This window comes from Helianthus annuus, chromosome 17, assembly GCF_002127325.2.
Source record: "Helianthus annuus cultivar XRQ/B chromosome 17, HanXRQr2.0-SUNRISE, whole genome shotgun sequence".
Taxonomy (NCBI): Eukaryota; Viridiplantae; Streptophyta; class Magnoliopsida; order Asterales; family Asteraceae; genus Helianthus; species Helianthus annuus.
Genome location: NC_035449.2, coordinates 33283270 through 33308166, shown reverse-complemented (window position 1 = coordinate 33308166; position 24897 = coordinate 33283270). Strand labels below are relative to the sequence as shown.

The window sequence follows — 24897 nt, the reverse complement described above, 5'->3', positions numbered from 1 at the left end:
TTAATTAAGTGTCACTGGTAATTGTTAATGTAATTAATGTAGACATAATTATTAAACTTTAACACTCACCTTTAGCTAAGCTTTTTTCAAGTTAATACCAAAAGACAGCATTGGTAATTGTTAATCTAATTAATGTAGACACAATTATTATAGTTTAAGTCTCACCTTTATCTAACCTTTTTCCAGTTTAATAAGAAAAGGTACCTAATCATTGTTTTATTTTACTACTTATTATTATGTTTTCTAATTAATGATAATTATGCCAAGTAATTACATATATGTTTTTGTTTTAAGTACATCATTAGTTTCATCCTCATTATATGCATTCAAAATGAATAATCACACCAGAAATCAATTTCATCAAAGCACATCCAAACCTCCTCCTAAACGTAAATCTTCAAATTTGTTTCAACAATCAGAAGTTCATGCTCATTCTAATGCAGTAAACTCACGTAGGCAATCAGAAGTTCATGCTCATTCTAATGCAGTAAACTCACGTTGGTTAACAAGAACACCTCTAACAGATGTTACAAACGGTTAGTTTATAGTTCATCTTCTATAACCAAGTTTATTGTTTTATTTAGAAGATATGTCATTCACTCTCTTTTTGCAGTTCCTGTTGAACGTGTACCTAAACACAACTACAAACGTTTGTTGCTTGAAGAACCGTTGGGAGTTAAAAAATCCGATGAAGTTATACATAGTAGTTATTATCGTGATAAAGGAAAATCTGCTACACCTCTTCCAAATTCTGAAAACAGTCCACCCTATTTATCCCAACCTCTTTCTTCGTGTGTTTCAGCTGTTGCATTACAAAGCAGTCAACCTGCTCATAGACACAATTATAAACGATTATTGCAGGAACCAGCAATTGTAGTTGATAATGCAACTAAAGCAACAGATAAAACCAATCTTATCAATAAAGGAAAATCTGTTTCAGGCATACAAATTTTCCAAAACAGCCCCCCTTATTCACCCACACCTATTTCTTCATGTCGTTCTACTGTTTTAAATGGTAGCGCTTATGAATCGACTCCCTTACCAACCAAGTTTAGCTCACATCATTCTCCTTTAATTCCTTCATCATCTGTCCAACGGTATTCCTCATCACCTACGTTTACAAGTCCGGCTCATTCCTTTAAAAACGGTACTTTTTTTATTTTTTTAATCTTCAATAGCCTTTTATTCTTTTCAATAAGATACATGTCAACCAGATGAAAACATTTGATATTTGTTACCACTCTAACTGTTTATGTTAATGTAGGTTTACCTACTTTCACACCAACATGTTATGAATTACCATTTTCCAGCTCCAGCTCTTCTGCTACTTTACTTGATAATTGTTTACCTCCACCAATAAAAGCCAAATGTACAGTCAGAAGATTTAATACAAATGAGATACCTAAATTTGATCTTGATACCGATGAAACAGAATGTTTAACTGCCGTGCAATCTGTTTTTGGCATATCAAAGAGTAAGAAAGTTGCCACTTATATTAGTATATTCATATTCATATTCATTAACAATGTAATCTTTAATTAATACATGCTACCTTGATCATGGAGATCCTGTAAACAAATGTCATAGTTGTGGGGCTTTGTTGTGGGATGAAGAAAGAAGACGTGGAAATCGTAACTGTAGTAAGACAAGTTATTCCCTTTGTTGTGGTAGTGGCAATGTTGTTCTTCCTCCAACCAAAGATCCTCCAAGGCTTTTGTACAACTTATATCGCAATAAACATCCAAAGAGCGTCCAATTCATTAATAACATCAGGGCTTATAATATGATGTTTTCGTTCATTTCAATGTTAGGGAAGGTTGATTCAAGTGTTAACAGAGGACGAGGCCCATATGTATATAAAATTAAAGGCAAAAATTATCACCTATTAGGTGGTTTGATGCCAACACAAGGTGACCGTCCTAAATTTGGTCAGCTATATATTTACGACACGAAGAATGAAGTTTCTAATAGATCAAATGCTATTAGGTACCCCAACTCACCCTATATTATTTATATTCATTTCCTTTTCTAATCATTAATTTTTTTCATTGTTTTTTCACTTATTACATACTTACTATTATGATGGTTTAGGGCACGCTGTAAATGTTGAAAATAAAAATACTTTGGATGCTGAGATAATTAATGATCTTAAGGATCTTTTGGATCATTCCAATCCACTGGTTCAAACTTATCATATTGCAAGAGATCGTTTAAATGAAACTGGTCAAAAGAATGTGCATATCAGGCTTATTGGAAGAAGACAAACCGATGGAAGAACACATAACCTTCCAACTGCTTCTGAAGTTGCTGCCATTGTAGTTGGTGACATTGATAAATTATTTGATAAAAGGGACATTATCGGGGAGACTCAAACCGGTCATTTAAAACGCATCTCTGAACTTCACCCTTCATATCTTCCACTTCAGTATCCTCTTATTTTCCCAACAGCAGAAGATGGTTACAGAACTGGTTTAAAACATGGAATGTTGCAAGACAATGCAGAGGGTTCTAGAACTGATGTTACTATGAGAGAATTCTTTGCTTACAAGATTCAAGACAGAGATGTCGTTTTTTCACTATTGCTAAATGCAAGGAGACTTTTCCAGCAATTCTTGGTGGATGTGATGCGTGTTAGTGTGTATATGTTTTAGGTATATATTTTAAGCCCTTTTTACACTTTTTAGCCAAGTTTTAAATTTATAAAACACGATATTTACTAACACTAAACACACGTATGGGCAAGTGCACCCATCGTGGACGTAGTATAGTGTTGGTAAGATACCGAGGTCGTCCAAGGACACAAGAGCTTTTAGTACCGGTTTATCCTCAACGTCTTATCAAATCAAAATGTTAGAAAAAGATTTTTAAACTAGGAAAATAAAACTAACTAAAATGCTGGAAAAATAAAATAAAAATAAAACAGATAGACAAGATGAATCACTTGGATCCGACTCGTGTGTAGTGTAACCTTTGATTATTTTCACACTTTTGCACTTGTTTAAGAGATTATCTTAGTTATTGTAGTAGGCCCCTCTTTTGAAGGCGACGTTACCCTCAACCCAGTAGTTTGAGTCAGCAAGGATACAATCCTAAAGGGTCGGATTATTGAAAGATAAATAATTAAGTTATTAATGCATAATGTGGTAGGCCCCTCTTTTGAAGGCGACGTTACCCTCAGCTAAGTAGTCTGAGTCAGCAGGGATACAGTCCTAAGTAGCTGGGTTAAAGTTTTAATAGTAGTTTAACTTATGAGGGGATCAAAGAGTTTGGACCCCCGCCATCCAATACCTTTGGGTATTGAAGAAGGTCTTACTAAATTTGTCCCAGGTCCTTTGCAGGATCTATACACTGAACAATGGCAATACTCTTACCAAACCGTTCCCTTAACCCCCGATCAGGTAGCCAACATACCTCCATATAGACCGTGGAGATATGAATGGTGAAAATCTTTTATTTTATATAGACAGTAAAATAATGCCAAGACACCACGGACAAACGATAAGGAAGAATCACCTTCAACATAAGAAACTAGTAATTAGTCATTAATACAAAACCAATTAAAAAGTGCAAAAGATTAAAAATAAAAAGTATTACACTAAACACTTGTCTCACCAAGTGATGTAAGAGACTTAGGCAAACATGGCCTTTGATTGTCAAGAACTCTTACGATCAATCTTGGATCCCGAGACGACTCACACACTCTATGATGGACAATGGATGATGGTGGTGGATGATGGTGTTGTGATGGTGGTGGGTGGTGGGTGAAGTGTGAGAGAGGTGGTGTGCCAAGGGATGAGTTGCAAGAGCTCCAAACACTCCTATTTATATGCTGAACAGAAGCTCGGGCACGGCCCCGTGTCCATCTGACACTCTCTCTCTTCATTAATTGTAATTCGCAATTACAATAAATGCGCCTGCAGCAAGTTGACCACGCCCCCGTGTCCGCTGGGCACGGCCCCGTGGTGGGTAGTAGAAGCTTCTATAGGTTTGTCTTTTCTGCTGCTTCTTGGGCACGGCCCCGTGCTCGTTGAGCACGGGGCGTGTTCAGTCTTCTGTCTTCTTTGTTTTGCTTGGGAGGATGCTGTCGGGGGGGTCGGGCATATCACTTTTGTTCCTTTTCTTGTATTTATGTTAGATTTTGCTGTCTTTTTGCTTCTTTTGTTATTTTGAGCTCATTTAATCCTGAAAATACAAAAGGAAGACAAAAGCACACTTTTTCCAACATTAGTACTAAAAAAGGGTTAGTTTTAAGCCATTATTGACGTAATTTATATGTTGCATTTTGTGCACATCAAATACCCCCACACTTGAATCTTTGCTTGTCCTCAAGCAAAACTCTTTATAATTTAGCTTTATTCACTCCCAAATGGAATGGGTAGAAGAGAAGGTTTTCGGGCTTGTCATAGAGTGTCGGGAATTCCAAGATTATTTTAGGTTTTATTTTTATTTATTTACAATCCTATTCGTCATGATTTATTAAAAACGTTTCATAAGATAAATTATTTATTAGGCATAGCATACCTTTTTAAAATTCTATTTATATACAAGTTCACATACCTCACGGGGGAATCACTCAACACTCGGCCGAAGGTGTATTTTTAGTGAATCACTCGAGAGCGGCATGGAGCTTACTCCTACCATAAGCTTGCCAAGCAATCAATCCTCCTCCTTTTTAACTTTATACATTTGTAAATATCAAGAGGACTTTTTGGGTGAAGGGTTAGGCTTGGGCTAAAGGTGGGTGGTTGGGTTAGTGGTTAGCAAAAGGGCGAAAAGTGTAACAACGTCGGTTTTTTGAAAGACTTTTTATTTTTCACATTTTTATTTTATTTTGATGAACCACTTGTTTCAAACAAAGTTATTTTTGATGAACTTGTTTGTTTGTTTGGTTTCATCAAAATATATAACTTTTTTTTAATAGAGTCATTAGAAAACCGAACGTTGTTACTAAAATAAAGGGTTAAAAATAAAAAAAAAGTTTAGGTGGGTAAAAAGGGTGATGGTTTTTGGGTGAAGAAACGAAAAGGTTTAGGCTCAAAGGGGTTAACTGGGGGATTTTGGGTAGGTGGTAAAAAAATGAAAAATAATGGTGTAGAAAGAAAAAGGGTTAGTCCTAACGCCTCCATCATTTACTTACTCGGGTTTAAGTTGGTAAGGACCGGGAATGTATTGTTGTGGCAAGTTCTAGAGTCGTACGAACCAAGCGGCTATTCATACAAGAAACGAAAAATGAGCATTTAGTGTAAAGATATGTATTTGTATGCTCGTTAAAGGCTCAAAACTCACTTTTGTGGGAAAGGTTTTTTTTTTATGTGACCAAGTATATATAATCAAATTTTAACTAAGTTTGTCATGCTTTTTCGTAATTTTCTTATGTTGGTTCTTTTTATCACGACGCTATCGGTTGTAAACTTGTAAAAATATAACATTGTTAGAACTTGAATTCCCAACTTAAACTTAGACAAGTAAAAAAAATGAAAATTTTTTTGAAAAAATTTGGGGTGATTAGCGGTTCCAATAGAGTTTTGTGTAAGGCTTGTTATTAGGACTTGCAAGATTCAAGGTTTTAGCATCCCCCCACACTTAAATTACACATTGTCCTCAATGTGTCCCAAAAATAAGTTTTTAGGTTGATTGAATGTGTAAAATGGTGTTTAAAAGCAAAATTTTATGTTACTGGCATCCTGGACATGGCCCCGTGGGGACCGGGCACGGCCCCGTGTTCAGGTGCCAGCGACAAAAATTAAAGAAAAGAAACAGAAGCCTGGACACGGGGGTGTGTTCAGCAAACACGGCCCGTGTCCAGTTACCTGAACTGGGCAATTTTCTGCAGAGTGTGCAGCACGGGGCCGTGTTGGGTGGACACGGCCCGTGCTGAGCTTACTGTGATGAAGAAATTGTCGTCGGATGGCCTTGTTTTCGTGCATGGGGCTATGTTTCTCGTTTCCCTTGCTATCCTTGACCATCACGAGTGTGTTTTATTCCTGCAAATTAAAACTAAAAGATTAAACTAAACTAAGGATAGTTCCGCGGAATGCCTCCGTGGTGCGCCACGTTTATAAGGGTCCTTGGCTAGACCCAAGGTGAGGTTATATGTTTTCCGAGCGGGATGTTTTGCATCCCATGTTGCACCGTCGGAGAGCATAATCCAAACTTGAATCAATAACCTTCATGTAATTGACCGGGTCGTCGTCCTCTATTCTCTTCCCAACCCCGAACTTTACTTCCTTATCCCCATATTTTAAAGTGAGTGTTCCGTCATTCATGTCTAACACTGGTTGTGCAGTGGCTAGAAATGGCCTCCTTAGTATGAGGGGGACTTCGGTGTCTTCTTCCATATCAAGTATGACAAAGTCGGCCGGGTAGACGAAATTGTCGACTTTGACCAATAGATTTTCAGCGACACCTTGCGGGAATTTGAGGATCTATCAGCAAGTTGTATACTCATCTTTGTAGGGCTCATTTTTCCTAGGCCGAGTCGTTTGAACATTGATGCAGGCATGAGGTTAATGCTAGCCCCAAGGTCGGCTAGTGCATTACGAATGGGGAATCCCCGATCGAGCAAGGAATTGTGAAGCGTCCGGGATCAATCTTCTTTTGGGGAAGCTTGTTGAGTACGAGGGCGGAGCATTCTTCGCCTAGGTTAACTAATTGCAATGATTCAATTTTCCTTTTATGAGTGAGGAAGTCCCTCATGAATTTTGAGTATTTTGTTAGGACTTCTATGAAAGGAATATTAACATGCAATTGTTTTAGTAGACTTTCGAATTTTGCGAATTGCTCATTGGTCTTTTGACGAATTAACCTACCGGGGTACGGAACCGGAGGAGCCTTGGTGGGCTCTTGAAATGGAGAAGCCTTATCTTGTTGGGGCGGGGTTGTGCTTTCCTCGGTTGGTGGCGGCGGAGCTTCCACGGGACCCAGGGTACGGTTTCTTAATGTTATGAGATGAACTTGAGCTTTTGGGTTTGTTTCGGTATTACTTGGTAACGCGCCTTGTGGTCTCTCGGAGAAATTTTGGGCTAGTTGATTTAATTGTTTTTCAGTGTTTTGTATACTAGCTTGTTGATTTCTAAAATTTGATTCCAATTGTTGAAATCGATCCGAGTTTTTCTTTTCAGTGTCAGAGATGAGGCGAGATACGGTATCTTCGAGCCTCTCTCGTCCACCCTATTGTTGAGGGAAATTTTGTGACTCATTTCTTGGTTGTTGAAAGTTTGTTCGTTGGTTTGGGTTTTGTTGGTTACTACTATTGCCGGGTTCTCTCCAACCAAGGTTAGGGTGGTTACGCCATCCTTGGTTGTAGGTACCCGTTGGAGGACCCGACGGCCTAGGTCTATTATCAATGTAGTTTACCATTTCTGGTTGATCGTCTGTTTCTTTCATACAACTCCAATTTTCATATGGTCCACCACACCCTTCACAGGCCATACCGAGACCGTTTTTGCCATTTCTAGCTTTTTAATTTTTGTAGAAAGGGCCTCGATTTGGGCTTGTAAAGAAGTGCTTTCATCAACCTTATGGGCACCCAGGGCAATAGATTTATTTCCTCGGGGAGTGTGCCACTGAAAATTGTTTTGAGCAATTTCCTCAATTTGATTGTATATTTCATGTGGGCGGCGGTTACCTAAAAGTACCCCGGAGCTAGAGTCAAGTGTTTGTCTTGTGTGTGGCCACAACCCATTATAGAAAGTGGATACTTGTTGCCATATCGCAAGACCGTGATGAGGACACTTTCGCACTAGCTCCTTGAACCTTTCCCAAGTTTCATATAAGGATTCCCCGTCCTCTTGTGCATATGTATTAATTTCAGTCATTAATTTAGCCGTTTTAGCGGGAGGGAAAAAGGAAACATTCGGAGGCGGATGACGTCATTTAGTGAAAAAGGAAACATTCGGAGGCGGATGACGTCATTTGATGCTCCATTGATCCGGAAAGTATCACATATTTCTAAGAAATTAGTAATATGTAGATGGGGATCCTCGTCCGCAAGCCCATGGAAGGTTGCGGAGTTTTGAAGCATTTGTATCAAATGTGGCCGAAGTTCGAAGTTATTGACTTCGACATTCGGTGCATTGATAGCGGCGCCGAGATTACCTACGGTGGGTCGTAGGTAATCCATGAGGGTACGTTGGTCCGCCATTGGAAGTGGGTCCCCCGAAACTTTCTCTTGGTTTTTAGCTTTAAGTCTTTTTCTGAGAAAGCGTTCGGGTTCTTCTAGAGATTCTTTTATGTCTTTATTAGAACTGGAGCTCATACACTACGTAGAAAGTTCAGATGTGGCGGTTGGTTCCAAGCCCTGAAATAAAAACAGAAAAGAACGTTGGTCAGAAAGTTCACCACGGCCCCGTGCTCAGTGAACACGGTCCGTGGTCGGAGATACAACGATTGTTTTCCGGATCCCTGTTACTGGAAAGTTGGACACGGCCCCGTGCTCAGCCTTCTGTAACTCGGAAAATAAAAACTGCCAGTGATACTGCTGGGCACGGCCCGTGTCCAACCAAGCACGGCCCGTGCTGAGCTCTGCAGAAGCTGAAAAATTAAGAAAAATCTAAAAAAATAAAAAGAAAATAGAAAAAATGATTAGGCCGTTGATTCCTGACTTTCTTAAAATCCTTGTGTCCCCGGCAGCGGCGCCAAAACCTTGATGCGTGTTAGTGTGTATATGTTTTAGGTATATATTTTAAGCCCTTTTTACACTTTTTAGCCAAGTTTTTAATTTATAAAACACGATATTTACTAACACTAAACACACATATGGGCAAGTGCACCCATCGTAGACGTAGTATAGTGTTGGTAAGATACCGAGGTCGTCCAAGGACACAAGAGCTTTTAGTACCGGTTTATCCTCAACGTCTAATCAAATCAAAATGTTAGAAAAAGATTTTTAAACTAGGAAAATAAAACTAACTAAAATGCTGAAAAATAAAATAAAAATAAAACAGATAGACAAGATGAATCACTTGGATCCGACTCGTGTGTAGTCTAACCTTTGATTATTTTCGCACTTTTGCACTTGTTTAAGAGATTATCTTAGTTATTGTAGTAGGCCCCTCTTTTGAAGGCGACGTTACCCTCAACCCAGTAGTTTGAGTCAGCAAGGATACAATCCTAAAGGGTCGGATTATTGAAAGATAATTAATTAAGTTATTAATGCATAATGTGGTAGGCCCCTCTTTTGAAGGCGACATTACCCCCAGCTAAGTAGTCTGAGTCAGCAGGGATACAGTCCTAAGTAGCTGGGTTAAAGTTTTAATAGTAGTTTAACTTATGAGGGGATCAAAGAGTTTGGACCCCCGCCATCCAATACCTTTGGGTATTGAAGGAGGTCCTACTAAATTTGACCCAGGTCCTTTGCAGGATCTATACACTGAACAATGGCAATACTCTTACCAAACCGTTCCCTTAACCCCCGACCAGGTAGCCAACATACCTCCATATAGACCGTGGAGATATGAATGGTGAAAATCTTTTATTTTATATAGACAGTAAAATAATGCCAAGACACCACGGACAAACGATAAGGAAGAATCACCTTCAACATAAGAAACTAGTAATTAGTCATTAATACAAAACCAATTAAAAAGTGTAAAAGATTAAAAATAAAAAGTATTACACTAAACACTTGTCTTCACCAAGTGATGTAAGAGACTTAGGCAAACATGGCCTTTGATTGTCAAGAACTCTTACGATCAATCTTGGATCCCGAGATGACTCACATACTCTATGATGGACGATGGATGATGGTGTTGTGATGGTGGTGGGTGGGGGTGGTGGGTGAAGTGTAAGAGAGGTGGTGTGCCAAGGGATGAGTTGCAAGAGCTCCAAATACTCCTATTTATAGGCTGAACAGAAGCTCGGGCACGGCCCCGTGTCCATCTGACACTCTCTCTCTTCATTAATTGTAATTCGCAATTACAATAAATGCGCCTGCAGCAAGTTGACCACGCCCCCGTGTCCGCTGGGCACGGCCCCATGGTGGGCAGTAGAAGCTTCTATAGGTTTGTCTTTTCTGCTGCTTCTTGGGCACGGCCCCGTGCTCGCTGAGCACGGGGCGTGTTCAATCTTCTGTCTTCTTTGTTTTGCTTAGGAGGATGCTGTCGGGGGGGGGGGGTCGGGCATATCACTTTTGTTCCTTTTCTTGTATTTATGTTAGATTTTTCTGTCTTTTTGCTTCTTTTGTTATTTTGAGCTCATTTAATCCTGAAAATACAAAAGGAAGACAAAATCACACTTTTTCCAACATTAGTACTAAAAAGGGGTTAGTTTTAAGCCATTATTGATGTAATTTATATGTTGCATTTTGTGCACATCAGATGCATACACTATGGTGGAGTCTGAAAGATTATTCTTTATTCGTAGGCAACAGACAAAACTTCGTTGTGATTCTTATAAAAACATCTCAGCTTCCATTGCTTCAGGTAACACAGACGCATCAAATACCGATCAAAGAGTTTTACTACCATCTTCATTTACCGGTGGTTCAAGGTATATGATGCAGAAGTACTTGGATGCCATGGCACTCTGTAAAACATTTGGATATCTGGATTTGTTTATAACAGTAACATGTAATCCAAAGTGGCCTGAGATTGTCCGGTGTTTAAAAGCAAAGAACCTTAAGGCCGAAGATAGACCTGATCTTCTATGTCGATTGTTCAAAATAAAGCTTGATGATATCATTAAAGATTAAAAAAAAAACAAAGTATTTAGAGAATTGCAATCAGGTAAATTAATTTTTAACCTCAAATTATTTAACAATGTTAGATATGCCAACTAATTCGACTTAAAACTACTGCAGTTATTTATACAGTCGAATTTCAAAGCATGGCCTTCCTCATGCTCATATATGTCTTTTCTTGGAGTCTTCTTATAAGTTCCCTTCCTCAGAATATGTTGATCGAGTAATATGTGCTGAGATTCCTGACAATGCTGTTGACCCTGAGTTGTATCAACTTGTGAAAGAATTCATGATTCATGGTCCATGTGGCCTCGACAATCCAAGCCCGCCCATGTATGATTGACAGTAAATGTTCTAAAAGGTTCCCTAAACCATTTACAGAGCATACTTCTGTTAATGATGAAGGCTGCCCGGTCTACAGGAGAAGAGATACTTCACATTTTGTCATTAAAAGTGGAATTCCATTGAACAATGGTTACGTTGTTCCTTATAATGGTTTTCTACTTAGAAAGTACCAGGCACATATTAATGTGGAATGGTGCAACCAGTCTGGTGCTATCAAGTATTTGTTTAAGTATATCAACAAGGGTCCTGATAGAGTTACTATTGCTGTTAATAATGAGAACTCAGCTGAGGCAAATGTTAATGATCAGAATGATCAACCAAATGTTGACGAGATTGAACAATTCTATGATTGTAGATATATATTTGCATGTGAGGCAGCCTGGAGGCTTTTTAAATATGACATACACTATAGGTTTCATGCCGTTGAGCGATTACCATTTCATCTTCTAAATGAACAATATGTGACTTACGAAGACGATTCCGATTTATGTGATGTTATAAACAAGCCTTCTGTTGGTACATCCATGTTTTTGGGTTGGATGGAACGCAACAAAAATGACCCAAAGGCAAGGGAACTGACCTACGTCCAGTTTCCAATGTTTTATGTTTGGAATTCTAAACACAGAAGATTGGTAGGTAGACAGAAACGTGGATCTGTTGGAAGAATTCATTATGTCCCTCCATCTCTAGGAGAATGTTATTATCTGCGGATTCTTCTAAATAAAGTTATAGGGCCAACTTCATTTGAAGATATTCGTATCGTCAATGGTCAAGTGTACCCTTCTTATGAAGAAGCATGTTTTGCTTTAGGTCTATTGGATGACGACAAAGAGTATGTTTCGTGTATTAAAGAAGCTAATGCATGGGCATCGGGTAGATATGTTCGTTCGCTTTTTGTGATGCTGTTGCTGTCTAACAGTTTATCCAGACCAGCATCTGTATGGTGCCAAACATGGGAGGATATGTCAGATGACATTCTCCATACACAAAGGATTCGTACTAAAAACCCAGGTTACCAATAATATTTTTTGTAATATTTCACTGTTTCTCAACTGGATTTATCATTTTTCGTGTATACTCTCTATCATGTTTAATAGACATTTTTATTTTTTGCAGTATTAACCCTCCAACCAGAAGAGATTAAGAATCATGCATTAGCTGACATAGAATGGTTGCTTAGAAACAATGGCAGCACGTTGGCCAATTTTCCCGACATGCCTTCTCCTGATCAACGATACGTCATTAGCTCATCCAATCTGTTGGTCCATCAAGAACTTTTATATAACAAAGATTTGTTACAAGATGAGCACGGTACCCTTCTTTCCAGTCTCACAAGTGAGCAAAGTTGTGTTTATGAAACTGTCATGGCTGCTGTTGAGCATCAACATGGAGGTATGTTTTTTGTTTATGGATATGGTGGTACTGGTAAGACGTTTATTTGGAAAACTCTATCTGCTGCCTTGCGTTCTAAAGGTAATATTGTATTAAACGTTGCTTCGTCTGGTATCGCATCCCTTTTGTTAAGTGGTGGTAGAACCGCTCACTCCAGATTTATCATTCCTATTAACGTTAACGAGGATTCAGTCTGTTCTATTCAACCTAACGGTGATTTGGCACAACTTCTGAGGATGACCAAACTTATCATTTGGGATGAAGCGCCAATGACTCACAGGCATTGTTTTGAGGCTCTAGATTGAACGCTTCGAGATATTCTTCGTTTTAAGGATGCATCTAACGAAGACAGTCTATTTGGAGGAATGGTTGTGGTTTTTGGAGGTGACTTCAGGCAAATTCTCCCCGTCATTCCTAAAGGAAGCAGACATGACATAGTGAATGCCTCCCGGAACTCTTCTCACCTTTGGAATCATTGTCAAGTCCTTAAGCTTCATGTGAATATGAGATTGCAAGTTGGAGCAGGCTGTGATAAAAATGAAATCAAAGAGTTTGCAGAGTGGATATTAAAGATCGGTGATGGTAAAATCGGAGAACCAAACGATGGAGATGGCATTATTGATATTCCGGAAGAGTTGCTTATTACAGACACAGTTGATCCAATTGGTTCTCTCATATCATTCACATACCTTAATATTTCAAGAAATGTTTCTGATCCTTCTTATTTTCGCGATAGAGTTATTCTTGGCCCAACACATGAAGTTATAGATACAATCAATGACAAATTGCTGGCAATGATTCCAGGAACTGAAACCGTTTACCTTAGTTGTGATAGCATTTCAGAGTGTGAAGACGTCTCGGGAATGAATTTTCCTTTATGGTCTCCTGAAGTACTTAACAGCCTCAAACTATCTGGTTTACTAAACCATAAGCTAATACTCAGACACAATGCTCCGGTCCTGTTGCTCCGAAATATCGATCAACCAAATGGCTTGTGCAACGGTACTCGATTGCAGATTGTGAAACTTGGAAAGAATTTAATCGAAGCTAAGATAATGACTAATACCAATATTGGAAACCAAGTATTCATTCCTAGGATGCGATTAACTCCTTTTGACAAGAGGATACCATTCAAGATAAACAGAAAGCAGTTTCCTTTAGCCCTATAACAACCCTCGGTAAAACCGACACCTCTCATAATAATTATGTCACCCTAATATATCTTTAAATATATCAACTTGTCTTTATATGCACCCCGTATGTGAAAACCGAGCCCCAAAATAGATTATACTATATAAAATAAATAAAAACAATAATTATTAAGCTGAGGCGGGCCGCGTAGGGCCTCACCTCAAACTTATGCGGGCCGCGCGAGTATGTAACCAGACTTCGCCAAAACTATAAGTTAAGGCGGGCCGCGTGCAAGGTAGCCCAAGTTCATGCGGGCCGCGAGCACCTGGAAATCTGGCAACGCCCTGGGCCGCCACCTGGCCCAACACCCGTCGAAGCTATACGATGACTGGGCCAAGCTACGCGTTGACCCAGCCTTGACGCGGGCCGTGTAAGCTTAGCCCATATGTCACGCGGGCCGCGAGAGACCCCAGATCAGATCCTATAAATAGCACGCATCGGCTTCATTCGACGATCGCTCAATTTCTTTCTTTCTTACTAAATTTCCGAGTAGTATACACTATACCCGGGCATTATACCCCCTAAAATAGCGAGGTTCTGCTACGATGTAAGTATTATAACCCCTGGAGACGTATTAGATACGCTGCCCGATTGATCTAGGGTTCCGTAACGGCTGTCGTGGTTCTGCCCGACGTAGTCGTTGGAATGCCGTCTCGGGGAGGGTATTACTAATGTTAAAATGGGTTATTATACTAACACACGTGCATTTGTGTAAATTATAGATATTCACCAGGAAACCCTAAAGAATCACCTAAGACAGCAATGTGAGTTGATCCACTTTTTGTTAACTGCTTTTACAAAACCTTAAATTTCCATGCGAATAACAGTTATTGAGTATTTGTAAGAATACAATTACAGTCGGTAAATTTGGGGTTTTGTATACAAAATTTGTTACCACCTGGTAAAGGAGTAACATGACCATAAGTCGGAACGACATTACCGTGTGGTGGTAATTGATATAACTTGGAAACAAATGTAATTGCGGATGCGCCCTCAATACTGTTCACTGTGAATTTTTATTTAAACTTGATTAAACTGGGATTCACTCACCAGTATTTCCCACTGACAAAATGTTTTTAAAACGCGTTTCAGGTAACAATATGTGAAAGCCAAATAGAAGCCAGCTGGACAGCACTGAAGGCTTGAAAAAGTGGCAATAAAGTTACCTAAGAATAAAAGAGATGCTTTTTAATAAATAAATAGGATTTATTCCTATGAAACGTGTGTATTGAAAACTTGGGTTTTACCCATAAGTATAATATTATAAAACATGGTGGTTGACTCTGATTAAAATATTTCCTAACTACGGTCCTGATGAAAATTTCCGCTGCCAAATTGGATAAATAAATGTGATACCACCGAAACTGGCTCACGGCCGCCCGTTCCCGGGAGAAGAAGGGATCGGGGGCTGTGACAGAAGGTGGTATCAGAGCTATGCCACTGATTCAGCCACAGAAGTGTTCTGCTGACATCAAAATTCAAAGTGTTAGGAAATAAATTATGGAAATACGTGTATAATTGTATTTCTTGCTATGTGTTATCTGACTATTTGTTAGTTTACAGTATGAGCGACCAAGGACCTTCTGACGCCTATCGTCAACTGTCTGGTTCGCCTAGGAGTGAAGGCACCTCCTCTTCTCAGCCTGCCCTCTCAGGGTATTCTGCTGACACAGAAGAAGGGATCTTTGTGTTTAAGGCTCAGTCTGAAGAGCCATTTCTTCAGAAAAAGAGGGGATGGTTCAGTAGGGGAGCGCACGAGCGTAGGAAAAGAATGAAAAAGTTGCAGGAACAGCGAGTGTTAGCCGCAGCAAAAAGAGAAACTGATGCTTATAATCAGGATATGCTCAATAGGGGTATCGCTAATATTCATATTTTAGCAACCACTGCTGCTGACCCAAACCTGGAACAAATGCTAGCACCCCAACCACAAAATCCTGATCAACCCATGGAAGTAGAAGACCAGATAGAAATGCCTGATTTCAACCCGGAGGAAATACCTAGGGTACCTGCACCTGATCCTCTAGACCCAAACAATTACGACCCCTGGTGGGACGATGTTAGGGACTACGTGCAACAAAACCCAATACAGGAAAATGTGCCAATGCCCAACTTAGGAGCTTACCCAGGGTTAGATCCTCAAGATCCCTACAACATTAGTGATGCATATGTTAGGGAAATTTTAGAAAATCCATACCCATACCAAGCCCCTATGCCTCCGTATCAGGAACCCGTACCTCCGTTTCCAAACCCAGTCCTAGAACCTGCACCCCCAATGAGTGCAGAAAATGTCCAGGAACTTAGGACTTTTGGGGAGGAAATTTTAGAAAGCAGTGATCGTATGCGACAGGTGGGAGAACGCCTCGTATGGAAATACGATGAGCGTAATATGGATTTTTGGATGAATCCATATCAGTGAAGGTGATGGTAGAAACAGTAATAATAATAATAATAAAATAATATATGTGTGTATGTGTTAGAAAAAAAAAACTACGGATGCTTATTATTAGTATTGTAGCTTTACATTCCAGTAAGTATTGTAATTTAAATTTCAGTACTAGTGTGTAATGATGCATACTATATCAATAGAGTAAAAGTCGCAATGCTCGACGTTTTTGGTTAAACGTGCGTGTCATGTGATTGGCTATATTCAAATATTAATTGTGATATTAATATTTGGTAAATGTTTAAAATTCAGATGGCCGACGAAGGAAATCAAGATAATCTGAATAACGATAACCAGAGTAACATTAACGTGGTTAATGAGAATCCGGACAACAATAACAATGGAAACCAAATGGATAATAGTGCCGTTCAACATATAGTGGCACAAGGAATTATAGATGCAATGCCATTTATTATTCAAACAGTTCAAGAAGCGAATAATAAAAGTAAGCATAGCAGTAAACGACCCAGTGAACTGGAAAACAGCGTGAACAATGGACCCGTACTTCAAGCGCCCATTCCCAAAAGAAGAAGAACCATGCCATATGGTTGTTCTTACAAAGAATTCTGGTCCTGTAAACCAATAGAATTCTCGGGCAATGAAGGACCCATTGCAGCCCTACGCTGGATAGAGAAAACTGAGGCTGTTCTAAAAATAAGCAAATGTGCTGAAGAAGATAAGATAATGTTTGCTTCAAATCTGTTTAAAAATGCAGCCTTAGAATGGTGGAACACTATCCTCCAGTCAAAAGGAAGTGATAGGATTTATAACATGGAATGGGAGGAATTTAAGAATACGGTAGAAAGAAAATTCTGCCCTCCCAATGAAAAGGAACAAATAGCAAATAAGTTTCTGAATCTGAGAATGACCGGAGTAGACAGTAAGGGTTACACTACCACATTCTTTGAATATGCTAGGATAGTACCTACCCTTGCATCACCTGAACCGGTATTAATCTCCCGTTACATCTGGGGATTAATTGGAGAAATTAGACAGGTAGTCAAGGCAGCTAGACCCCAAACCATAGAAGAAGCTGTAGAACTAGCTAATACCTTGACAGATAAGTTAATCCGTACTAGAGAAGAAGACCAGAGAAGAAACCTAACCCAAAGGCTTACTCAAGAATTCCGTTCTGGGAATTCCAATCGTAGGAATGTAGGTTCTACCTCTGCACCATACTGCAAAGCCTGCAAAAAGAAGCATTCTGGAAGATGCTCTACTTACTGCAATTTCTGCAAAGCACCAGGACATAAGGAGGAGACATGCAGAAGAAAACCAACTAATGGGATGTGCTTCAATTGTGGAGAAAAAGGTCATATCAAGCCAAACTGTCCAAAGTTAGCCCCAGCTGCGAACAACAAGAACACTAAAAATGCTAGAGCATTCGTTTTAACTATAGAGGAAGCCAGAATGATTCCAGACGTAATTGCTGGTACGTTTTTAGTTAATGATATTTTTGCTAAAGTATTATTTGACTCTGGTGCCAACCAAAGTTTTATTAATACTTCATTTTGCAAACTCCTAAATCAATCATTAACTAAACTACCACAAGAATGTCTAGTAGAAACTGCAAATGGAGAAACTGTTAGGATTTCTGAAATCTTGCAGGGGGCAAGAATAGAAATTTTTAATCAAAAATTTATGGCAAACCTTTACCCAATGAATCTGGTTGGATTTGATGTAGTATTAGGAATGGATTGGTTAATAGCCAATAAAGCCAGTATTTTATGTGATCAAAAGACAATTCAATTAAAATCACCAAGAGGTGAAAAGATCTCAATTAAAGGAGATAAACCATTTAGATCCACTAAATTCATCTCTGTGATGAAAACTGCAAGTTGTATAAGGAAAGGATCTATAGTGTATTTGATTTCTATAATCACTAACACTAAAGGAAAAGAGTTAAAAGACATTCCAGTAGTGTCCCAATTTTCAGATATCTTTCCAGAAGAATTGCCAGGACTACCACCAGACAGGGATGTTGAATTCAGAATTCACCTATTACCAGGGACAGCACCGATTGCCAAAGCACCTTACCGTTTGGCACCCGCTGAAATGCAAGAACTAAAGAAACAATTAGACGAATTGTTGGAGAAAGGATTTATACAGCCAAGTTCATCGCCATGGGGAGCGCCGATTTTATTTGTTAAAAAGAAGGACGGATCAATGCGTATGTGCATTGACTACCGTGAATTGAATAAAGTCACGATTAAGAATCGATACCCATTACCGAGGATCGATGATTTGTTTGATCAACTTCAAGGAGCTCGATTTTTCTCTAAAATCGATTTAAGATCAGGATATCATCAATTAAAGGTACAGGAAGAGGATATTCCTAAAACCGCATTCAGAACAAGGTATGGTCATTATGAATTTACGGTCATGCCATTTGGTTTAACCAATGCCCCAGCCGTATTTATGGACATGATGAACCGAATATGTAAGCCATATTTGGATAAATTCATAATTGTTTTCATAGATGATATTCTAATTTACTCTAAAAGTAAAGAAAAGCATGCAAAGCACTTGCACTTACTTTTAAGTTTATTGAGAAAGGAGAAGCTTTATGCTAAGTTTTCAAAGTGCGAATTTTGGTTAGAACAAGTACAATTTCTCGGACATTTAGTTAACCATGAAGGAATTCATGTAGATCCAACAAAGATCGAGGCAATTACCAAATGGAAAACCCCAGAGTCACCAACCGAGGTTAGAAGTTTCTTAGGATTGGCCGGTTATTATAGAAGATTTATTCAAGATTTTTCTAGAATAGCCATTCCTTTAACTAAGTTAACCTGTAAATCTGTTAAGTTTGAATGGGGACCAAAACAAGAAGAAGCCTTTAGAATTCTTAAGCAAAGATTAACCCAGACACCAATACTAGCATTACCAGAAGGAACTGAAGACTTTGTAGTCTTTTGTGACGCTTCTAAGTTAGGTTATGGATGCGTATTAATGCAACGCCAAAAGGTTATAGCCTATGCATCTAGACAGCTTAAGAGTCATGAAGGAAATTATTCGACCCATGATTTGGAATTAGGAGCCATAATTTTTGCCCTTAAGATTTGGAGACATTATCTTTATGGTAATAAGTTTACCATATTCACAGATCATAAGAGTTTAAGATATGTCTTCGGGCAAAAAGAATTGAATATGAGACAGAGACGCTGGATAGAATTACTTAGTGACTATGATTGTGATATCCAGTATCATGCAGGAAAAGCCAATGTGGTGGCTGATGCTTTAAGTCGAAAATATCACGAAAAGCCAAAAAGGATACGTTCTCTTAAATTAAATCTACAAGTAGATTTAAACAATCAGATTAGAAAAGCACAAGAATCAGTAATCAAGGAGGATACTGAAAAATTAAAAGGAATGATTAAGGAATTAGAACAAGGAACAGATGGAATTTGGAGGTTCCATAAAAAGAGAATGTGGATACCTAAATTAGGAAATTTACGTCACCGTATATTAGAAGAAGCTCATAAGTCTAAATATACGATGCATCCAGGAAGTGATAAAATGTACCAGGATTTAAGGAAAAATTTCTGGTGGATAGGAATGAAAAAGGAGGTAGCAGCTTATGTTTCTAAATGTTTAACTTGCTCACAAGTTAAAGTTGAACATCAGAAACCCTCAGGTTTGTTACAGCAATTAGAAATGCCAGTTTGGAAATGGGAATTGATAACAATGGATTTTGTTACCAAATTACCCAAAACAAGAAAAGGTAATGATACAATCTGGGTGATTGTAGATAGGCTAACCAAATCAGCCCATTTCTTACCAATGAAGGAAACCTTTAGCATGGAACAATTAGCTAAATTGTACGTAAATGAAATCGTTTCTTTACATGGCATACCTTTATCAATTGTGTCTGATAGAGATAGTCGTTTTACTTCTCATTTTTGGTCAAGTTTTCAAAGAGCAATGGGAACTAAGTTAAACCTAAGCACCGCTTATCATCCTCAAACGGACGGGCAAAGCGAAAGAACGATTCAGACAATGGAAGACATGCTTAGAGCTTGTGTAATTGATTTCGGAGGTAATTGGGACGAACACTTACCTTTGATAGAATTTTCTTATAATAACAGTTATCACACAAGTATCAATGCTGCACCATTCGAAGCACTTTATGGACGAAAGTGCAGAACCCCAGTCTGTTGGGCAGAAATTGGGGAAAAACAATTATCTGGACCCGAAATAGTACAAGAAACAACTGATAAAATCATTCAAGTCAAGGAACGACTGAAAACAGCACGTGATCGCCAAAAGAGCTATGCTGATAACAGACGCAAACCATTAGAATTTCAAGTGGGAGATAAAGTATTATTGAAAGTCTCTCCCTGGAAAGGAGTGGTAAGATTCATCAAAAGAGGAAAGCTTAGTCCCAGGTATATTGGACCTTTCAAAATTCTTGAAAGAATAGGACCGGTAGCCTATCAGCTACAACTGCCAGAGGAAATGGCAGGAATACATGATGTGTTTCATGTATCTAATCTCAAAAAGTGTTTAGCTGATGAATCACTCGTAGTACCTCTTAAGGATATAGAGGTTAATGAACAACTCAAGTTTGTGGAGAAGCCTCTGCAAATTGAAGATAGGAAAATTAAGAATCTCAAGCACAAAAGACTAGTTCTAGTCAAAGTAAAGTGGGACTCCAAAAGAGGACCCGAGTACACGTGGGAGCTTGAATCCGAAATGCAAAAGAAATATCCACACTTGTTCCAATAGATCTCGAGGACGAGCTCTAAAACAAGGTGGGGAGGATATAACAACCCTCGGTAAAACCGACACCTCTCATAATAATTATGTCACCCTAATATATCTTTAAATATATCAACTTGTCTTTATATGCACCCCGTATGTGAAAACCGAGCCCCAAAATAGATTATACTATATAAAATAAATAAAAACAATAATTATTAAGCTGAGGCGGGCCGCGTAGGGCCTCACCTCAAACTTATGCGGGCCGCGCGAGTATGTAACCAGACTTCGCCAAAACTATAAGTTAAGGCGGGCCGCGTGCAAGGTAGCCCAAGTTCATGCGGGCCGCGAGCACCTGGAAATCTGGCAACGCCCTGGGCCGCCACCTGGCCCAACACCCGTCGAAGCTATACGATGACTGGGCCAAGCTACGCGTTGACCCAGCCTTGACGCGGGCCGCGTAAGCTTAGCCCATATGTCACGCGGGCCGCGAGAGACCCCAGATCAGATCCTATAAATAGCACGCATCGGCTTCATTCGACGATCGCTCAATTTCTTTCTTTCTTACTAAATTTCCGAGTAGTATACACTATACCCGGGCATTATACCCCCTAAAATAGCGAGGTTCTGCTACGATGTAAGTATTATAACCCCTGGAGACGTATTAGATACGCTGCCCGATTGATCTAGGGTTCCGTAACGGCTGTCGTGGTTCTGACCGACGTAGTCGTTGGAATGCCGTCTCGGGGAGGGTATTACTAATGTTAAAATGGGTTATTATACTAACACACGTGCATTTGTGTAAATTATAGATATTCACCAGGAAACCCTAAAGAATCACCTAAGACAACAATGTGAGTTGATCCACTTTTTGTTAACTGCTTTTACAAAACCTTAAATTTCCATGCGAATAACAGTTATTGAGTATTTGTAAGAATACAATTACAGTCGGTAAATTTGGGGTTTTGTATACAAAATTTGTTACCACCTGGTAAAGGAGTAACATGACCATAAGTCGGAACGACATTACCGTGTGGTGGTAATTGATATAACTTGGAAACAAATGTAATTGCGGATGCGCCCTCAATACTGTTCACTGTGAATTTTTATTTAAACTTGATTAAACTGGGATTCACTCACCAGTATTTCCCACTGACAAAATGTTTTTAAAACGCGTTTCAGGTAACAATATGTGAAAGCCAAATAGAAGCCAGCTGGACAGCACTGAAGGCTTGAAAAAGTGGCAATAAAGTTACCTAAGAATAAAAGAGATGCTTTTTAATAAATAAATAGGATTTATTCCTATGAAACGTGTGTATTGAAAACTTGGGTTTTACCCATAAGTATAATATTATAAAACATGGTGGTTTACTCTGATTAAAATATTTCCTAACTACGGTCCTGATGAAAATTTCCGCTGCCAAATTGGATAAATAAATGTGATACCACCGAAACTGGCTCACGGCCGCCCGTTCCCGGGAGAAGAAGGGATCGGGGGCTGTGACAAGCCCTTTGCTTTGCCATGACTATTAATAAAAGTTAAGGTCAGTCTCTATCACATGTTGGTTTGTACTTACCACGTCCGGTTTTTACTCATGGACAGTTATATGTTGTCGTTTCAAGGGTAAAGACTAAAAAAGGATTGAAGATATTGATATGTGATAAAGACAACAACATTAGCTCCACTACAACTAATGTTGTTTACAAGGAAGTTCTTCAAAATTTGTAACAAACGACAATGTTTCCTGTACTTTTGCATTTTTTCCTAATTTTCATGAATATTTATATTTTATATTGTTCTCCATGGATAGACTATACATAATATATAGTTATATATAACACTGCCCAACAAAATCAATATACCAAATTTAGTTATATATATTACACATCCTGAAAACAAAATTACGATACCATCGTAACGGGACGTGACTGTTAAAGTTCAACTTAAGAAAACCAAATTTGTCCAACCAACATAACCACCAAAAGATAAAGCATTAAATCCTAAAAACATGTTCATAAAACAAATCAAAATACTTCAAAGTGTACTTTGTCACCTGTCACACTTTTTTCTTCCACCATCTCAAACCTCAATACTTTGTCCACAGACATCCCCGTTTTATCCAGCATATGCTGCCAGTCCGTAACCATTACCAGATGGGTGTCATCACCAGGTTTTCTGTGACAACTCGAGTTTTCAAGGTCTTCCTCGACACGTTATTTGTTTCACAACTGTATTTGCATAACTTGTTTGCCTTGTAAATTGGGTGCCTTGTAATTGTGTGCACGTTGACATGATGTTGTTACTTGATATATGATTAACGTATTTATGGTGTCTAGTTTTATAAATTCATGAAGTGTTTGAATTGTAAACTTAGCATGAGCACCCTCATTCTGATGACTACGAAACATAGGAGTTTCGTCACATCTTTCCCGACGAAACCCGGACGAAATCTGGATGTTTCGCCACAAGTCTACTCGACGAAACATGGTTGCCGACGAAACAGGGGTTTCGTCACCCCTACGCGATGAAACATGGAGGTTTCGTCGGAAAAGAGGTTTCGCCATAACAGGCCTTGGCCCAGTGGGGTTTTGGCCCCCAACATCCTCTTTATATCTAAGCTTTCCATTCATCAGTTACGTAAGTTGTTATTGTGAAACCCTAGAGTCTCTCTTCCTATCCTCTGTGCGACGACAACCTTGTGTCATTGAAGCCCTCTAGATCGATCAAGTTATTGTTCCGCTTATCGCGGTTAGTGTTCAACCCTTTCATGATTGATTTATATCATCATTAACTGTTTAACTGAAATCATTATTAATTGATGCTAAGTAATGTTTAAGTTCATGTTTGGATGATGAGTTTGATTATAATAGGTCGCTAGATTATCAGTTGCGGTTACGTATGGCGAGATTTGATCGTTTGTTGATGAATTGGTTAATAGTTAGGGTTTGATGTTCTGCCATTAACCTATGGAACTAGATCTGATAATTGTGATTTTATTCGTTTATGACCACTGCTCATGTTCTGATTTGATGTTGGAATATCATGATTATCGTTTGTTGATGAATGTTAAATAATTATGTGTTATAGTTTTGCACGTATCAATGATCTGGTAACATATAATTTGTGGTTAGGTCTGATGATGATGAATAACTGCTATATTGTGATTAGGGTTTCTGTGTGTTATAAACTGTTGAGTGACGAAACGTGTTGGGTTTCGCCACATTGTACCTCGACGAAACATAGAATGTTTCGTCACCTGTCAACTCGACGAAACCCTATAGGTTTCGCCACCTAGCATCTCGACGAAACTCTAGGAGTTTCGCCGTTTGGAGTTTCGCCGCCCATGAGTTGTCACATACAGAATGTAGTCTTGAAACAAGTATGATAATGAATGATTATATGTTAATTCTTGCCTGTTGATAATATCAGTTATGATTTAGTTTTTGATCAATACACTTAACTGTTAAACATGGTTAAGGAACATACATGTAAACTGTGAATGTGAATGAGTTACATAACGGCTATGTGTTGATCAGTGATCACTACCTGGCATGCATTTTATGATTATAACTTACGTGAAAACAATGCGAACGTGAACTGATTATATATACGTGCATACCCTAGGCTTTGACTGATTAATTGGAAAACAAGTAGTTAAGCATACCGAGCAAACCGAGGTGAGTTCACACTATCTATAAGGCATGGGATTCCCGATGGTTGGGAATGGGTAAAGGATTAAATCGAAAACTGTGTGATCTCCTGGTTTGGAACACGTACTACATCCTCTTTATTGAAGGGTGACAACACGGAACCTGCGTGATCTCCTGATTTGGGGACACGTACCACATCCTCTTTATTGAAGGGTGACAACGCTGATACTAGACCAAAAACTCTATCATGAAGTCCCTCCTTTTATATCGACTTAATCGCCGGGCCAATGACGAGCGGGTCATTAGTTAGATAGCGCTATTTAGGTTTGACAAGCCTCACACCGTGCCGCAGAGGACGGGCATGAACTAATGGATCTGAGCACTAGTCAATGATGATAGACATTGACGTTAGGGCACCAACTTACTTCAGTCAGTGGTCGATATGGTAACGGGTCTAGTGGTTCACATGGGGAAGCCCCCACTGATTATGGTTTGG

General features: G+C 39.0%; 2 protein-coding genes and 1 non-coding gene across 3 annotated transcripts; all 3 read left to right on the top strand.

Moving 5' to 3' along the window:
* Positions 1–331: 331 nt before the first annotated feature.
* On the top strand, positions 332–12720 carry LOC110923956. The gene is made up of 8 exons (XM_022168009.1): positions 332–536; positions 614–940; positions 1265–1474; positions 2092–2634; positions 10317–10488; positions 10799–10977; positions 11060–12034; positions 12140–12720. The coding sequence occupies exons 1-8, from the start codon at positions 332–334 to the stop codon at positions 12718–12720; spliced, it is 3192 nt and encodes a 1063-aa protein (XP_022023701.1).
* Positions 7717–7823, top strand: LOC118489492. Its single transcript, XR_004887512.1, has one exon. It is a non-coding gene; the product is annotated as a small nucleolar RNA R71 (small nucleolar RNA).
* Positions 12721–12780: 60 nt separating the features above from the next.
* On the top strand, positions 12781–13584 carry LOC110923958. The gene has a single exon (XM_022168010.1). The coding sequence runs from the start codon at positions 12781–12783 to the stop codon at positions 13582–13584; it is 804 nt and encodes a 267-aa protein (XP_022023702.1).
* Positions 13585–24897: the final 11313 nt, after the last annotated feature.